Here is an 18,371-nt window from a genome sequence, read left to right as displayed (position 1 = left end):
GATGGGGGGGAAGAGGGAGGTCGCTCGTTTCCCGCTTCCCTCCTACCGGCGGTGTGGGGGCGGAGAACCGGCAGCTCCTTCCTCCGGCTCTGGAGAGAAGCCCGAAGCGAGGTCCCGGAGCGGCCGAGAGGAGCGCTGGGCGGGGCAGGTCCCGGTGTCCGGCGCCGCTTTTCGCTGGGAGCGGGGCCGCGGCGGGGCCCACGTCCCCGTTCCGACGGCAAGAGCGGCTCCGGTACGCAGGCAGTGCCGCTGGGGAAAAGGGGACAGAGTATTTCACTTAAAGGTAACGCCACATGCTTCGATCTACAGCTAGCAGACGGCACATCATTCATGCGATGCAGTAATGGGCACTCCGGTTTAGAATAGTCTCTCTGGAAGCGTGCTTAGCAGACTTACCCTTGTCCAGCTACAAACCCCACGGTAGCATTCAGGTCAAGTAACGCTTTGCCATCTGCATCTTGCAGGAGGTTGACTGGGCGGATGAAGATCCAGCTGCATAGGGTATGCTGTCGTATCTTGACAGACCAGCCTAAGTACTTACGAAGTCATCTCGACAAACTCCCAAGAACAAAAAGTAGCAGTGCACTAAGAATGGGAGCTCTTACTTCTTCCTCCCAAAGTTTTTTTCAAGACATTGGCCAAAATGACAAAATTTCCCTTTTTAAGAATAAATTATTAACCATGAAGGACATGCAAAAGTCTTAATATATTTTAATAGAATTCTTGGATAGTCTCATGATGAATTAGAACAGCATCAAATAACCTTTCCTTCCCCCCCCGCAACATCTTCCCCTCTTATTGGGGGGTGCGGGGGTACAAACACCAACAAACTTTTGCTGTCTTTGGACTAACATCTTTAGTGTAAGGAGTAATTCCAATTAAAATAGTAATGACAGCTTTGTACAAAGACAGTATAAGCGAGACAGTTCTTACTGAATCAGTTAAAAATATGAACAATATGGTTTGTTTTACTTTCTTGGGACAAAATCTTAAACTGAAAGGAAATGCGTATTATTGCAAAGACTTTTATGTGTTTAATTATGTAACTTCATTGAATTTAATCCTCTTTTATATGTTTAATCAAGTGCATGTACATGCCCTTCTAGGATCATGACAAAAGACAGATTCTATAGTAAGGGTACTTAAGTGACAATAGCTATTTGTGTTCCATGGCTTGTAAAACTACAAACTGCAAGCAAGCTTCAACAAGAAAAAACTGCACGTGCAAATAATGAACTATTTGACCTTTTTCAAAAATAAAACAACTATTATGTCTCACCAGCAGGATAAAGAATTACAGATTAACTGAAGGCAACATAATCCATTATTCATATACAAGAGAGTACCATTTTTCAAATGCAGTGAAACCGAATGTTATAAATGGTTTTGGTGCTATTGAAGCCAAGTCAGAGACTCTTTTTCCAGCAGATTTGCTAAGGAAACTAATGACGTAGTATGCTGGGATGGTTATGTGCAACACGTTTTTTTCTTTCAGTGCCAGAGCTGAATAATAATGTGAAGCTGTTACAAGTTTTGTTTTACCTACAAAGAAAACATAATGCTGTATTTATGGACCTAAGTGTATAATAGCAGAACATGGAAAGGTGCTAACTTAAATTACTTCTCTGTCACAAGATCATTGTTCAGTCTGTTCTATATTCTGTAATTAAAAGAACAATGAGAGTGCCTTTAATCCTTGTGATCATGGATGTAAATCAGCTTTTAAGGAAAATCAAGGCTTTAAATATAACGCCAATAACTGGTATTTCAAAACAGTAAATAATGAAATTCCATCATATCTACACAGTTGTTAGGTATTCGCAGATGAGCTTTGTTGGATTCCTCTGCAGTACTTTAAGGCGTTGCTACCTCATGTTGTCTGTCCTACACCTGTATTGGAGGCCAGTATGGAATCAAAAAGTTAACATTTATTCACCTCTGCCACCCCTGCTGCAAGGCTTACAACTTCTGGTAAAAGAAGGGTGTGAATATGTGAAACACAACTCAGCTGAATGATTTGATGTTATTATTGATAGGGAGCAGAATGAAGATCATCACAGAGCATTAAAATGGTTAATTGCCTAATTTTAAAAACCCATAGTGCCTAGCACTTTCTAGCTGAGCAGGTCACGTAGCTTCCTGCTATGGCGGGAGAGAGCAAAATGTTACAGCTTCTCTGCTCATCGTCATCGCATCTACTGTTGCACACTCAGCCCAGTACTTCCCTAAATTGGCAAAGCAATTCATGGGTTTGAAATCACATATCTATAATTTCAGTTGTGGAAATTGCAAACAGTGTTGTCTAAGGAAAACTCACCTACAGAGTTTTCTGAATCTCCTGTGTGCTTACTTGGTAGTTGTGAGTTTAGATTCATTGCCATGTTAGTTACCTAACGTGTGAGGCTGAACTCTGCTGTGTAAATTACCAGCAGTCACAAGTGCAGTAGCTGCATAACTCAAGAGTAAAGCCACACTGATGTTTTACATTTGAAATATAATGGTGAAATTTGGGCTCTTTTACTAAAGATAGCAAAGACCTTTCTTTGGCAACTCTTGAGGAATGCACTAAATTGAAAAGTGCCTGCTGAAAATAACGCATTCTTGCAGTGCCTAGGAAATACAAATACTGGATGTTTAGTTTTACAAGTAACTAGCAAAACATTAAAAGCCCACAATTTGTTTTCTTTGTTAAAAGTATACTAGTGCTGTAGTTGTTGAACAAAAGCATATATTCATTAGTTACTTACACCAATTATCTTAAATCCTGCTAACTGCAGCTATTTATATTATCATCTCAAAAGCAGCTACTGAGCTAAAATGCAAAGTTTTTCCTAGGCAAGGAACAAATATTTTAACCTAGCCCTTTTATTTTACTGATCTCTTTTTAGATTGTAAGTCAGAAAATATAAGTAACCTACCAACTCCCAAATGGTCTGGTGCTAATGGTAGCCTCCAGGGTGTTAAAAGAAGATAAGCTAATAATTATTAGTTTCTTCTTAGAAGTCTTTGGGGAGCCAGCCAAGTTTAAATAGGGTAATTAGTATCTATAACTATAATTTACATAAATTACAGAAACATAAAATGAAACATTCATCTAATTACAGAAACATGGTGTTCAATTATCCAGAGGTAATAAAACCCACAAATGCAGTGTTCAACCTATGGATAAATTAAGACTGTCTCCCCAAGAATTTGATGTCCTGCCTCTGCGAGGATTCAGTGGTGGTAAAGAGAATATTACAGATAAGTTGTAATATTATCAGAGTAATTTGCTGTGCTTTACCTCGTTCAAATAGAATTTCCATATACAAGGAAAAAAATGGAAATACCAATCTAGCATTATTTAAGTTTGTGTTGATCCGTTATACATCTCCAAACATGTCAACCTGTTTTATTAAGTTTGGATTGGCGAAACTGTTAAAATCACTTCCAGGCTGTGTACGTCTTCAATATACAATTAGTTCAGTTGATCGGTGTTTGGATTTGATTATATCTGGCTTGCCTGCATTCACAAATGAGCAGTAATACTACAGAGCTAACTTAGTGTCCTCACTATCATTTTACACATACTCTTCTTTTCTTTGCTGTAACTTCTGGGAACATATCTAATGATTATTTTGTGCTGCATGAATCTAAACCATTGTATGAAAGACTGGAAAAATGGTGTTTTGTCTACAAGGGAGAGGATACATAACATTAGTTATCAAATATGGAAAATGCTGTTGCAGAGGAGGAAATACTCTCTATGTGCTTGGTGCCTGGGATGATGTTTAAGTTGTATCAAAGGAGATTTAGGTTAAATGTTAGGAAAAACTGTCTAGCAATAGAAGTTAAGTACAAGAAGAAATTCTTTGGGGACACTGTGGGATTTCTTTAACTGGTGTTTTAAAGTTAGGTAAGACAAATTTATTCCAGAAATGCGTTCACATTTATTTAATGTAGGTCCTTCCAACCATATTGTCTAGTCTCATTCCAAAAGAATTACTGAAAAACTTATCTATGCTTTGGGCAGGATGAAAGAATTTTCAAAAGAAACTGAGGTCTTCCAGTAGCCATTAAGTTAATATGTATAGATGTAGTAAATATGTATTTTTTTTCTTTAGGAAAACATAATTTTAGCATGTAGATATATACATGGCATATTTCCTTGCTTGTTTGAATTATCATAGCTCTATAGACATACCGTTCACGCTAGATGAAGACGGATCTACAGACAGTGAATAACCATACGACAGTAAGATTTCAAAGACTTCAGAAGAAACGTTGAGTCTAAATTGCGTATCTTCACTGTATTCCAGTAATTCCGGAATGGAGCCACTTTGTATGGATCAACTATAGAGCCGTTCCAATCAATGAGCCACTTTGTATGGATCAACTATAGAGCTGTTCCAATCCAGTCAACAAGTACTAAAGAAACAACTACAAAGAAAAGGCAACAGGGTGGGGAAACTACTGTCTACTAAATTACCCTGTAACTGTGAGAAGTATGCTTACTACCACTTTCTGTCACAACGAATACTGGAGAATATGCTAAAGCATATGTTTACAATGTATTTAGATGTGTTCAATAACGAGAAGTATAAACATCATAAGCGTGTATCATAACAAATGCAAACAAGGTATGAAAAAGTCTTGCTCATTTACCAAACAACATACAAAGATGTTTTCGTAATGTACCACTTGCTTTAAAAAGATAGGTCTTCACAGTTGTACAAAATTATTTTATGTATTAATTAACATAAGACTGGGAGAGATCATCACAAAAATTACTAAGTACTACTTGATAAATGATGTAACAATTCTGGATCACTGTACCACTATGAATCTTAAATTCTGATAGATATAAAATAGGTAGCAAGAATCCCAGGTCACAAAACAAAGGTTCAGTGAAAAATCACCATAGGGAGAGATTAGTTGAATACTCTGAAGTAAAAAAAGGTTATAAAATCTGTCACCTTACTGTCTTTCTAGTTTCTGTGGTTTCTGATATTTGCCAAGCATTCAACCACGACTCCCTGGCTTGCACCAAGTGGTTTCCCACCCAAGTACAAAGCAGCTGCAGATCCCTTTGATTCTGAAATCAGATGATACGTAATACATTAGTAATACAGGTTTAGATCAGATTAATAGCCACAAAATAAAAAGACATTTATAAGGGAGGGTTGCATAAGGCTCCCTGCTCAAGGAACAAACTTGGGTGCTTGCTCCAGACATTACCTGAGTATTCTTTTATGAAAGCAAATTTAGAAATGCAAAATACTATTTAGTCTGAGCGTATTACTACAGTTGAATTTAAATAACTAGAAATTACTATTTTACTTCCCGGAAATTACTCTAGTGATGCAAAACGCATCTCATTTCTTCAAATGTTTAAGTGCTAATTTGGAGCAAGGGTATTCATGCTGACTAAATTTTAGGTGCCAGGAGGTCAGAGACAGGAGAATGTATAATTAAACTTTCTTCATAGACCATGCAAAGAGAGGCACCTTCAGAAAGTTCAGAGACAAAACCTAACTTACACACTTGGAAAGAGCTTTAGTATCATGTACCAGCCATGGAGAAAATAGGCCTATGATAGTAAAAGGTGAGACAAACTGGGGAAGTAGTCTTGACTTGTCTCTGTAAAGCCAGGGATTAGTAGGAGAAATTCACCTAGTACTTTTTTCTAACATTTGTGATCCACAGGTTTAAGTCTGAAAAGATCTACTTGCATTTTTTAAAATACTGAATTTCATTTTATAATTATTTATACATTCAATATCTTAAAATATTTAAAATTTAAAGTAATTGAACAGCTCTAAAAATATGGAATTATTTCCAGTAGATGGCAGCATCAACCTGTAGAACAGATTACAGTATTTTAAAATCAGTATTCATAAGCATTAAATATGGAAGAACTGTCCATTCTGGAACTGGAACCCCATATTCAAAGGAAACAAATCTTCTTCCATATATGTAGAACTCAGTTTCTGGCTCTGTTAGCAGACAGTCTTGATTCCCAGGATCTAAGTGCCAGACAGTATCACCATAAAACATCAACTTTTTGAAAAACAGCAGTTGATTAAACTGACATCTAAATGTTCTGATAAAGCTTTCAAACTCTAGCAGTTTCTGTGAAACCTCAAGAAACCTGCTTCCCACTATTGCAGAGGCATTCCTAAGGCAGTATTCCTGGTTCAGGTGAGTCATGCTGAATAGGAGTCACCACTCAGAAATACCTTGTCTACCTTGGAGTTCAACTTTGGACCTGTTCTTTGCCCAGATTCTGGCAATTGATTCCCTGGTACTGAGCTTCACAGACTTTAAACTAAGAGCTCCTGCTGCCTCATAGCAGACCTTTGTGTTCCAGGAGATAGGTCTTCATCCTTCCATTGTTCTTTTCAGTGCTGCAGACCAAATCTAGGGACCCAAAGATCACAGATGGTTAAATTTTCTTTTGTAGTCTCAGAGGACCCATATAATTCAAAGACTTCAAGGGCATCCTCTTTGCTACCTTTCTTTCTCAGTCAAGACAATCTGTGCTTTTACCTTTATTACTTCTGGTTCATCAGATCCTTCCACAAGCCAAGACTACACTGACTGACTGTTCTTACCAGGAATAAAAGAGCGAACAGGTTGGTAAGATTTGTCAAAAAGGTATGAAACTGTTACATCAGACTACTGACTTCCTGCCCTTGAGAGCAAGATGCCTCGTTACTCACTCTTCTCCCAGATCTTGAGATCCAGAGTACTCATATCTCAGATTTAGAGAAGCTGAAACTCATAAAACATCTGCAGTCCTCTCCTTATTTTGCCATCCCCTCATGGTGATCTCGGAAGCCCTTGACACCTCGGGCTCTTCACTGCCTCTTGCGTTTTTTACACACTCCACCTGTTGTCGTTCACCTTCTTGCCATGGCACTATTCTTCCATCTGAAGTGAGTGATCTAAGATCCCTCATGAAGATTACACAGCTTTGAACTCTCTCATTAGTGGAAGCGCTACACATGCAATGGTGGGTGACCTGAGAAATCAGAAGCAATTCTCTGTGTAAGAATCATGCAGAGGCCTATGCGTACCGTATGGCTGCAGTATGCATGCCAGTTCACCGCTGCAACTTCCCAGATTCCATTCTGCTGACACCAGGATTACTAACCATGATGATCACTTTGACATGTTTGCTTATATTACATTTCCTCTTTACTTTGCATTCAGCATTCTACCCATCCTTTTTGGTACATTTATGCTTAAAGTGGAAGTCTTATTCCTCAAGATGATTTGAAAACAATATCATTAAGCTTTATTAGATCAAATCAGTTGCTAAGTGCATGTCAACTACAAAGCAAAACTGAAACACTTGCACTGCAGTATGCCAAACATGATGCGAAATGATAGTACACAAACGTAAATTAATCTTCTGAGATTCAGTGGCTGGTTGGTGGCTTTTTACCTGCCCCAAAATTCATCATCTCAATGTTTTGGAATAATACATATTTAGTAGAGATGTGACCCACAAGGAATCAGAAGAGAGAAACTGATGGCAGGATATTCATTTTTTGTTCCACCTACTTACTACATTGATTATATAATACAAAACTTTGGGGAATGTGCTGAATTGAGTGCAGTGACTTGTTTCTTGGTTACTATTTTGTATCTAGCAAATTAGACCCAAATATGTAACACTTCCAGGAGAACCAAAATGTAAGTGTTGGTCACCTATGTTAAGACTCACTGCGTGCACCGTTGAAATCTTTTTGTGGTCTTCTTGCACAAACAACCAAACCAAATAAAAATCAAAATGGTTTAATGTAATTTATTTGAAATGCTTCCAGAAAAGTTTAAGGCTACTATTAAAAAAAAAAAGTCAATACACACATTCATTCTTTCTTCTCTATCTGATCACTTTACATGCTTTTCGCTCTTTTTAAACATTTTGCTGAACAGGTTTTATGAAAATGGTTCATCATCTAATATACTTTCCTATGCCTTTTCTTCTGCAAATTTTTCCTTTCTATTATCTTCACTGGCATACTCATTCAGCTCTAAAAATGAAGCAGTTGAAATAAATTACAAAGTCTGAAACACAAAAGAAAATTGACTTTTTTTTAAAAACTATAAATACAGAAATAATGTTCTATAGGGTAAAAATGACGTTTTTTTAAAAAATAAAAATACCTTGTTTTATATTGTTTATCATCTTGTCACTGATTTCTGAAATGTGCATGAGCACATATACGTAAGATACTTGACACTGTTTTCTGTAAACTTGTAGAACACAAGAAAAATATTTTTGGCAATAACTTAGTTTTTCTACTTTTGTTGGTACGAGTACTTTGCACAGGTTATCTTGTGTAATATCAAGGATCATTTAGATTTATTAATATATCATTCATAGCTTGCCATACAGCACTGCCATTATTTCTTCTACTAAGAAATAAAATATTACCCAGGGAGATTCCTGAAACGTAACACGATGTTGAACTGAGTGTTTTAGACTGCATTTAAGTGACTCATCTGCTCCTCATCTTAATGAGTAGATTAAATCGGCCACCAGAAAACAGTAACATTTAACACAGTAACATTTCCAATTACAGCATGAGATTAAATGCAACAAAAACTTTTAAAACAAAATTTGAGAAAAATATAAAGGATGTAATACATCCTAAAGGAAAAGCAATTCCATTTTTGTTTAAACTTTCTCTACATAATCCCGTAGGGTATTTGTAGAGCACCATTTATATAAAATTGTCACTTAGTTTAAAAACCAACTATATGTAATCGTAAACAGCCATTTACAGAAAATTAAATGTTTTAACATCAGTTTAGTGCTGTTTAAAACCAACAGTGGAGGTCAGTGGAGTGCAAAATGCTGAAGAGGGCCTATTCACAAGCAAAAACTTTTTTCCATTTATATACATATATATAAAAACATATATATATAAAAATATATATATATGAATATATATATGGCACTGAAAGCAAACTACCAGCCTATTTACAAATACCCAGTATTCTCAGCATTTCATTTAATTCAGTGCTGGCTGTAGAGGTTTGGTTGGGTTTGGGTTTTTTGGTTGGGTTTTTTTTCAGTTGATTATGAATAGCATTACATGTTTTGATAAATAAACCATAGCACTATGCTGACCACTTTAACTGACCAGATTTCATTAAGTTCGGTTGCTGGATCTTAGGACAGTGCTTCATTTTGAAAAATTAATCCCTAAAGAGTCACTAGTTACATGGCCCATTGTTTATAGTTCTTGTTAATACCGCAAGAGTTCAGATTGGTTATTGCAAGATGTTTTTCTTTTTTTCCAAGAAACTATATTTTCCTTCCATGCCTTTATGAAAACTTACGGTCTCGATATCCATCCTGAAACTCCATATTAAGTCCACATCTTCAGCTGCCCCGTTAAAGGGCAAATAAAGTACTTTAAAATGAAAAGATTCTTTATGTAATGCACATATAAACAGTAGTTTAGAGATTCTGTTTACAGCAGGACACTGAGAATAACTGGTCAAGTACCTCTTTCATCCATCTTAGATGTTTATGGAATATAATCACAGGACATGAGCTGCAAGAGATTCCAGCTTATACAGATCGGCAGTTACAGTACTACACTCATAGGTACGAATACAAGAAGGACTGCATTGACATTGTCACAAAAAATATTTTAAAAGTGCTTCTCCAAATGGTTCCATGTATGGAATGCAAATACTGTACAGGTAAGAGACAGATTTTCTTCCATGAACTGTAAGTTTTTGTCAAACATTGGTTTCTATTTGCTTTTCATTTTCACAAGAGTTTGTCTGTTCCATACGTTCACAGTCGATGCTGATCTCACTGGTGTCCATACTACAGTCTGACTCACAGTCTGATTGGTCCATTTGCTCAAGCGTGGTTTCTCCCTGGAGTACTTTGCTTCCATTTGGTGACAAAAGAAAATGTGCTTCCGAGTTCAGCACGCCAGCTTTGCCTGCACACGTAACTTTTTCTTTGGCCTGGCGGATACAGTTAAGCCACTGTTGTTTGTTGAAGGAGTCATTGGCTTGGAGTGAGTGAGTCTGGCTTTGAGATCCATTTTTGAAGCTGACTCTAAAGAAGTTTTTGACTGAAAGAAACAATACATGTCAAAACACTGAATGTTTTGGCTGAATGGATTTTATAATCAAAGAGTGTATTTAAGTAACAGAATCTGCAAAATCTTTGACTTAAGGTGTTTTTCTGCCAATACCATGTCAGACCAGAGAGGAGTCTGGTTATCTCCTTGTTTTGTGGGGCAAGAACACAGAACACCACAAGCACTTCTAATAATTTCTTATTGCTGGGTTAAACAATTTTGTTCTGCCATGCATGAGCTACTGATAAAGCTTTAAGTGAATGAGCAGGATTAAGGCTTCTCCCAAACTTCCACACCTCTCCTCCTACTTCTCTGCAAAGCAGATTTCCAGAACCTTCACTGAATACTGTGCCTTGTGTCAGCTGGAGATTGCCTCATCTCTACCATTCACTTCACTAATAAAGCGAATACATACAAAAAACCCTCAAAGTTTTCACAGAGATTCAAAGGACCCTTGTAATATAAACAAGCATCTTTATAATATGCTTAATTAGAAGGACATTAACTCTTACCTCTTGACATTAACATGAATAGCTGTAGCCTTAACACTGAGCACTACATTAATTATCTGTCAGCTGAAAGACTTAATTACAGAATAGCAATCAGTCTCCATAATACAAGGAAAGTCATAACAGCTAAAGCTTAAGATTTCAAAATTCACTGGCATATGATTTTGTGGATTTGCCACTACATTCTACATATTATCCCCTTCTCAATTCAGTACAGAAGCAGGTATGTGGAGAAATCCCATTATCAATATAAAGAACTTTGAAAAACAATCTAAAAGAACCAAGTTACAACATAATAAACCAGTTTGAAATAGAAATCAAGATGTTGGATATAGATAATGTGAATTTTAGAGAAAACATTCTGATGTCTCATTGGCAGGTGTCTTAAGGTTATAATGATCCTATATGAGCAAATAAAAAAAGGTGTAGTCATACTTCTCTCATTGTTGCTGAATGCACCACGTATGGATCCACCCAATCGCACCTCTCCATCTTGCAAGTCTTCTAGCACAAGCTCCCTCACCGGAATTGGCTGCCGATACAGCTGGTAGCAGAGCTGTTCATTATGGGTGATAGCTCGAGTAATCACCAACACTTCTTCAAAGAGAAAGACGTGCAGTTTCTGTTAAAAGTTAATAAAGCATTATTCCTTTTTTAGAACATCATTAAACTAAATTTATTTAAACTCTAGTATGTTATAACCTTGTGTTTTCAATAGTTAAAATAAGGATTCCTCTCTTCCCACTATTTAAAAGTCTTATGGTGCAACAGCATATAAGTACGTAAACACAACAATTTAAAAACTTCTAAAATTATTTTTCCTGTCCTCTCCTCAGTTTCTTACATCATGATCCTAATTAATCTTTTAGTGTTGAGGCCTTGAAATGTGCATGACATTTCAAAGCTCTCTCTATAGCAGCATGCTTACACGCATTCTTCTTTCTGACACCCACTTTAACTTTTCTCTACTGCCTGCGTTACTAAGAAACAGGCAATCTTATTCATCCAAATACTTTCAATGAACAATTATGAGCAATCTGTTTACAATTCACATGCTGCTCACAATCAGCTTCACCACAGCTCTTAGAAGCTCAGAAAATTACTTTTGCTCCTAGGTGGCACAAGTCACCTGTTACCATCTTTAAATTACGTTCCTCCTCACATTTTGCAATCTCCAGTGGCTTCCAATAATAAACAAACTGAAATTTTAAATTCATTTCACTTGATATCATGCATTGAAATTATTTTTTTTTTCACTGCCAAAATTTTCTTCCCAATCACGAGTAACTGTTCTTTCCTTCTAAAGTTGACCTGACTCTAAATCTAAATAGACGCACTATTTGCAGTTTTAACACAAGACAGATCTTCAGATCCATTTAGCTCACTGTTCCATCTTCCGGTAGCTCATGTTTTCAGAAAACTATAATGAAAGAGGTAATTATAGCAGAAACCTTTCCCAATATGCCTTGGCAGTCTTCTGATACTGAAAAAGTCCATCTTCATTCTATTTTTCCACAACAGATGCCTCATTTTATATCCATGAATAGTCCAATTTTCTTCCACTTGCGCCTCTCTAAGTCTTTGCAGGACACATGCCTAAACTTTTTGTTTGTTCTTTATTCCGCAGTGCTGTCATCTTTTATATTAACAGGGACTCTATGCAGAGTCTGGTAAAGAATCTATCCATTATGTGTTTCAGTTTATATGTTCGACAAATGGCTACCTTCTCATATGAAGAAATATGAAAGAAAGCAAAAATGTGTGAGATTAAACATTTGAGGTATATACAGGTATGGATGTTTGCTTATTAAGTAGGGCTGGGTTTTCTTTTGGTTTTTTAATATTCTAAATGTGCAACAAAAATACCTTGCTTATTTTGAAACTCAGTTTTCAAACTATCATCCACAAAGTGTTGCAGGTTCTTCATGATGTAAAGCTTTAGTTATGGCTGATTTTAGTGGAAGTCATATGAAACTCCTTTCAGTGGTGAGATCTCTTATTTGCTGCAAAAGCTAATACTCTGTAATAGCAGGTGTGAAAAGGAGACCGATAACATTAAGATATAAATGATCTGTTTTTCACCCCAGATCAAAGAAATGCACAAACATAAAAATATCCCACACTGTCAATTGTATTCAAGGAATACCTCAGTGTGGAAACCTCCCAAAAATCCTGGGGAATTTTAAATACTGTTCATAAATTGAGAAGAATTAATTATATACTTATTGTTATGCTACCAAAGGCAGGCAGGGGTAGTGTGGATGGAATAAATAAAGTTCACCAGAAAGATGAAAATTGCCAGTTTCTTCCTGCTAGTTTGCTATACATTAACTGCCTGCCTGATCTTTATCAGGGGAACCAGAAAACAGCATCCATTTCATCACGCCATCTCAGCTGTATGGTAAAACATGATCATGAACATGCTACATATAAGTGCTCCCAATGATGAAAAATACATTTAGAGTCCTGCTTACTTTGTTTGTTGGGTTTTTTAATAAAACTTTCATAAGTTCAGTTAATGAGAAAAAGATCTTTTTTCATTGTTTTTCCATTCAAAATTTCATGTTATTTCTATTTAACCTTGGGGGGGGAGTATCTAAGAATGACTGGTTTCTCTTCTATTAATATCTCTGCTAATCTGCATGTTTGGTTTTTTTAGAAACAGAAAGCTCAGCTTATGACACTTACCAATAGTGCAGACTCCTGGAGACTGGAATTCGCAGTACCAGATACCAAATTTCTCTGGTCAATAAATTAACTTTGACTTCAACAAATGATCAAGTAAAACATTCTTAATAACCACAGCCTTTGACAGATTTAAAATTTGTTACTGTATTTTGTGTGTCATTATAGACATTACTATCATGTCTCTGAGACCAGAAATATGTTTCTTACTTGCTTTTTTTTCCTGCAAGTTTTATTGAAATTTATCAGATTTACAACTTAGCCAGGATATTGTTAGGTCCCCTTAAGAGACAGAGACACACATAAGCTTATTATCTCCATATACAGATACTTGACTGCTAACAAAAAAGATGAGTGTAATATGTAATAGTAAATATTTATCAACTTCCTATATGAGAGAGGGTAATGTTTCTGTATATATACTCACAGCTCTTTTAGCTGTCATACAAAATGAAAATATATTTAAAAGCTTTTTATGAAAAAAATATTTATTCCTTACCACTCCCCTGTTGTTCTTCAGTTCACCATGACAACATACAACACGTGAATTATCAATCAATGAATCCCTTTGGCCTTCTTCAAGATAAATAAGTCTTTCTTTGTAATACTGGCATTCAGATTCACCAGTCTTTATGTTGATTTCGGCCACTACGCCCTGAATTATATTTATCTACAGAAAAACAATGAAAACACATGAACTTTAATTAGACGGTCCAATATTCAGAGCTATCTCCTAAGAATTTGAACTGTCGCTACAAGAAAATACATTTTAATTTACAGTATATTTTTCATGAATTTTTTGCAGACCGGTATAAAAGTATTAATATTAGCAACAGAATTAAGCAGACTACAGTGTACAAAGACACTTTTTACATTGTTTCTAACAATGGCTTAAAAATCTGGTATTTATCTCTTTATAGCAAACCTAAATAGGCAAAATTAAGATAAATAGAAGTAAGAAATATAATCAGAGATGTATTTTTGTCAGCTGAAATGTGCCAATAAATGACACAGGACAAATAATCTGCCTTAAAAATATTTATTTAAAATAGATTATAATTCTCTGAAAACTGCTGCAGTATATCAGAGAACAAGAAACAGAAGAACTATCAAGATCCTTATCCTGCAAAATATGCAAGTACCAAAACACTCTAAATTCTCAACTTTTGTTCATTATGAAAGTTACCCTCTGGAAATAAGGTAAATTAATTTTATTTTACAATTCCACTACTTGCGTATACCTACAATTTTACAATTAAAAGTAATAATTATCTTGCCTTTTTAATTTAAAAGACATTAAAAAGAAAGTTTTGCCTTTTCTATAAAAATATGCTCCCTATCTTGAACTTCCTTATACTATGCAGCCTTTAAGGACCTTGAGATCAATTTATCTGAAATGTAAAATAAGGCTCCTTAATTGGGCATGTGGATGTGAAGTTCTGTTGATTTTAGTCAACTCTAATAGTGACATGCTTAGACCAATCAAATTCATCTGTTAAATAACTGGAGGTGCAGCAGGGGAATGGGTTGAGACATACATGCCCAAAGAGATAATTCAACAATCTACTGATCCCAGGAGATTTATCAGGGATCAGCTTGGCCCAATGTGCTTATAGCAGATTGCCAGACAGGAAGACAAATGTACTTCATAAGCCTAAAACGGTGTTAAGAGCCAACCACATAGAGTAATTTCTGTTTCTTCATTTAACTTGGCAAATACACAATTTATGAAATACATCACTTCAAAGATAAACAATGTTCTGCTGAAGCAGAATACCACAAAGCTATATAAGCCTATTGAAATATCAAGAAAAAAAATCCTAATTATATTTTATTAAACAATTACCAAATACAAGTACTGGAAGAAAGCATTTAAAATATTTTTTAAAAGATATTACCAGACATTATGTAGAAAAGCAAACCTTAGAAATACACAGAAGAATTCTTTGAGATATTTATGATTTTTGGTTTGAGTTTGAAAGAATATGCACAAGGGGAAAATGTACCTTATAGATTACACCTAAATGCGAGTATCCAAGCTTTGAATTTAAACCACAGTTGTCCAATTTTACAACAGAGAAGTTGAACTGGGCAAGGGATTTGGGGAAGGAATAGCAGAACAGTAGTGGTCAGGTACATGTATTTTGAAACATGCACTTTCCAAAAAAAGCAGGGCTGTCATTTTTCAGCCAAGAAATACTAAAATGTACAAAATATTTAAGTCTAGGCAAATCATTAGTTTTGTCCTCAAAATATTAATGAAATTTACTTATATTTAAATACTATTCAAAAGCAGTAGGATACTGATGATATTTATTTATTCATTCATTTAGAAGTGTGTTTCAAACAAATCCACTACAGTAAACTCATGTACTCCCAGATACACATTTGCATGTGTGCACATATTATGGGATTTTAATACATACATATATACACACACATATATATGGGAAAGAACAGAAACCTTAGAAACCTTTCAAAATATCTGAATCAGGTCCCTTTATTAATAAGAAGTTTTACAGCCTTGGATTTTGTGCTGGTTTTGGCTGGGATAGAGTTAATTTTCTTCATAGCAGCTAGGATGGGGCTGTGTTCTGGATTTGTGCTGGAAACAGTGTTGATAACACAGGGATGTTTCAGTTACTGCTGAGCAGTACTGACACAGAGTCAAGGCCTTTTCTGCTCCTCACCCCACCCCACCAGCGAGCAAAGGGATATCCCACGCCATAGGACGTCATGCTCAGCAATAAAAGCTGGAGGAAGAAGGAGGAAGGGGGGGACGTTTGGAGCGATGGCGTTGGTCTTCCCACGTAACTGTTACATGTGATGGAACCCTGCTTTCCTGGAGATGGCTGAACACCTGCCTGCTGATGGGAAGCAGTGAATGAATTCCTTGTTTTGCTTTCCTTGTGTGCGCAGCTTTTCCTCTACCTGTTAAACTATTATCTCAACCCATGAATTTGCTCACTTTTACTCTTCTGATTCTCTCCCCCATCTGGCTGCAGGGGGAGAGAGTGAGCAGCTGGGTGGTGCTTAGTTGCTGGCTGGGGTTAAACCACAACAGATTTATCCCTCTGGTTTTACTTCAGAAAGTGCAATGCTATTCTAAATAAAAAACGGAATGAAGGCAAATTTCAGCAACATTCCCACAGATGATAATTAATCTAGATTCAGAGGTTATGTAAGGTCTCAAGCCAGGGAATAAAACCTGAAAAGAAATGTCCACATTACCCAACTTAGATTAGAATGGAAAATGACACTGAAAGGTAAATACAAAATGAACAAGGATCAGACAAGAGCTGTGGAAAACACCTCCCATCCCCCCCTTTTTTTTTTAGGATCACTTTGCTACTGAAATAGGATTTAATTGGGGGAACAGGGCTAGATATTTCATGTATTAGTTTCAGCTGTTTGTGTAAGTATTAACATTCCCAAATTTTATGTAGCATCCCTTAATTCATTAATAAGCTAAAAGTGCTATAATCTCCTAAAAAAAACCCAACTGCAACAGTAACTCACAGCTTCTTCAAGGTGCTGCTGATCTGGATGATCATTTGGTGTGTGTCTCAAAATCTCTCTGAGTAGTAATGGGTATTTAACCAAACGGCTTCTTGGGATGTCAAGGAAATTCCAAAGGTCCAGTTTGCGACTAAAAGGAGACTCTAAGCAGCGCTGTAGGAAATCTTGCACTCTGTGATCTTGTTTCTTGTGATCCAGTAAAGCTTTGGCTGCTACTTGATTGCTGCAGTAGCTATCATAGGAGTTCAGGCATGGAAGCTGAGGAAAGGAATAAATTATTCTGCAGCTGAAACAAAGCAGTTTGCTATATAGAAAGTTTCAAGTGATTCAGAATGTCAGAACTCATGCTGAGAATCTTTTTTCTGGACGTTTATCCACAATTTATTGATGATACCATTTCCAACAAAGATAAGGTTTACAAGGGTCCTCTGACCACCTTGTTCATCGTTTAAATAATTTAGAAGCACTAGCTCATCTCTCGGTTCCTAGAGATCTCCAATATTATTCCAAAGCATTAAAAATACCCATAAGTTAAGACTGAGCACTACTTAATGCAAACAATAGTTGAACATAGAAGTCTGATTTTAATTGTGAATGGAAACAAAAGCCTAGGAGTGAGTACTCCCAGACCTGGCCTTTTTTAGATAAGCAAACTTCCATAGTCAAACTTCTATATTGCCCTCAAGAACCTTGACCAAACTAAGATGACAGAACCGTGCCTGAAATCTGAGAAAAACTAACTTGTATGTTGATTAGAACAATATATCCATTTACAAAAACTGCTATATTAACACACAATTATATGTAAACTCTTCAACAAAGGAAATTAGATTCAGACATATTTGGACCAAGAGGAGTTCACTGGTGTTCAAACACACCAGAAAATAAATCTATTTAAAATTACTTTATGCAAAGAAAAACAGAGATAATTTTTGACACTTACAAGCTTATCATTAGATATTTGCATTATGTACTAGTAGTAATCATGTTTCTCATGTTTACAATAGGCTACTGTCTCACACAGAGCTGCTAAATATGTTATTACCTAATCCCTTAAAAGTTTCAAGCACTTTTTTTCCTGCTCAATTTCAGTACTTACATATACTTACAAGTAACCTTTTCATATATCTAAATCCTTTTAAAAATAGCTCTTTTTTAATATAATGAGCAATTTTATCAACAAAACTAACAAAAGCTATTTTCAGTGTTAATGTTGTTGGATACTAGTGAAAGTGAACTTACCAACTTTTTTTTTTGTGGGGCAGCAATAGCATCTCTCATGTATCCCCATCTGCCTTATTTAACAAACTTTTAGAAAATTATTATCTTTGACAGCACTAACAACTGCCTGTTACCTTGACTGGAACAGACTGACATTCAAAAATAACTGCAGGGTGCCATTACACAATGTGACTGTTCAAGCTTCATTTCCCTAGGAAACCAGAATACAAATGGGGGCACATTCTTAAATGATCTACATCAGACAAACTCTAGTCTGACTCTTGATTTTTATTTGAAGCATATTAAATACTGCTTGTCTCCTGAATAGCAAGAGCTT

At 36.0% G+C, this 18,371-nt stretch overlaps 1 protein-coding gene and 1 long non-coding RNA gene across 3 annotated transcripts in view; one reads left to right on the top strand and one right to left on the bottom strand.

Annotated features, from left to right (window-relative positions):
- Positions 1 to 241: 241 nt before the first annotated feature.
- On the top strand, positions 242 to 13,369 carry LOC103903290. Its single transcript, XR_657853.1, has 3 exons — positions 242 to 283; positions 12,309 to 12,399; positions 13,269 to 13,369. It is a non-coding gene; the product is annotated as an uncharacterized LOC103903290 (long non-coding RNA).
- ARHGEF3 (Rho guanine nucleotide exchange factor 3) overlaps positions 7,765 to 18,371 on the bottom strand; it is a 131,401-nt gene continuing 120,794 nt past the window's right edge. Inside the window, exons 7-10 of one of the 2 annotated variants that reach the window (XM_009284479.1) lie at positions 16,814 to 17,071; positions 13,794 to 13,964; positions 11,045 to 11,231; positions 7,765 to 10,091 (exon numbers count right to left, since the gene is read on the bottom strand). In XM_009284479.1, the coding sequence (XP_009282754.1) occupies positions 9,745 to 10,091; positions 11,045 to 11,231; positions 13,794 to 13,964; positions 16,814 to 17,071 (963 nt within the window). In that variant the 3' untranslated portion in view covers positions 7,765 to 9,744. The remainder of the gene's footprint in view (positions 10,092 to 11,044; positions 11,232 to 13,793; positions 13,965 to 16,813; positions 17,072 to 18,371) is intronic. The other variant, XM_019473450.1, reaches the window with a different exon arrangement.

The sequence above is a fragment of the Aptenodytes forsteri genome, unplaced genomic scaffold (assembly GCF_000699145.1).
Source record: "Aptenodytes forsteri isolate BGI_AS27 unplaced genomic scaffold, ASM69914v1 Scaffold53, whole genome shotgun sequence".
In the NCBI taxonomy this organism is placed as follows: domain Eukaryota; kingdom Metazoa; phylum Chordata; class Aves; order Sphenisciformes; family Spheniscidae; genus Aptenodytes; species Aptenodytes forsteri.
This window is presented reverse-complemented; position numbering and strand designations above follow the sequence as displayed.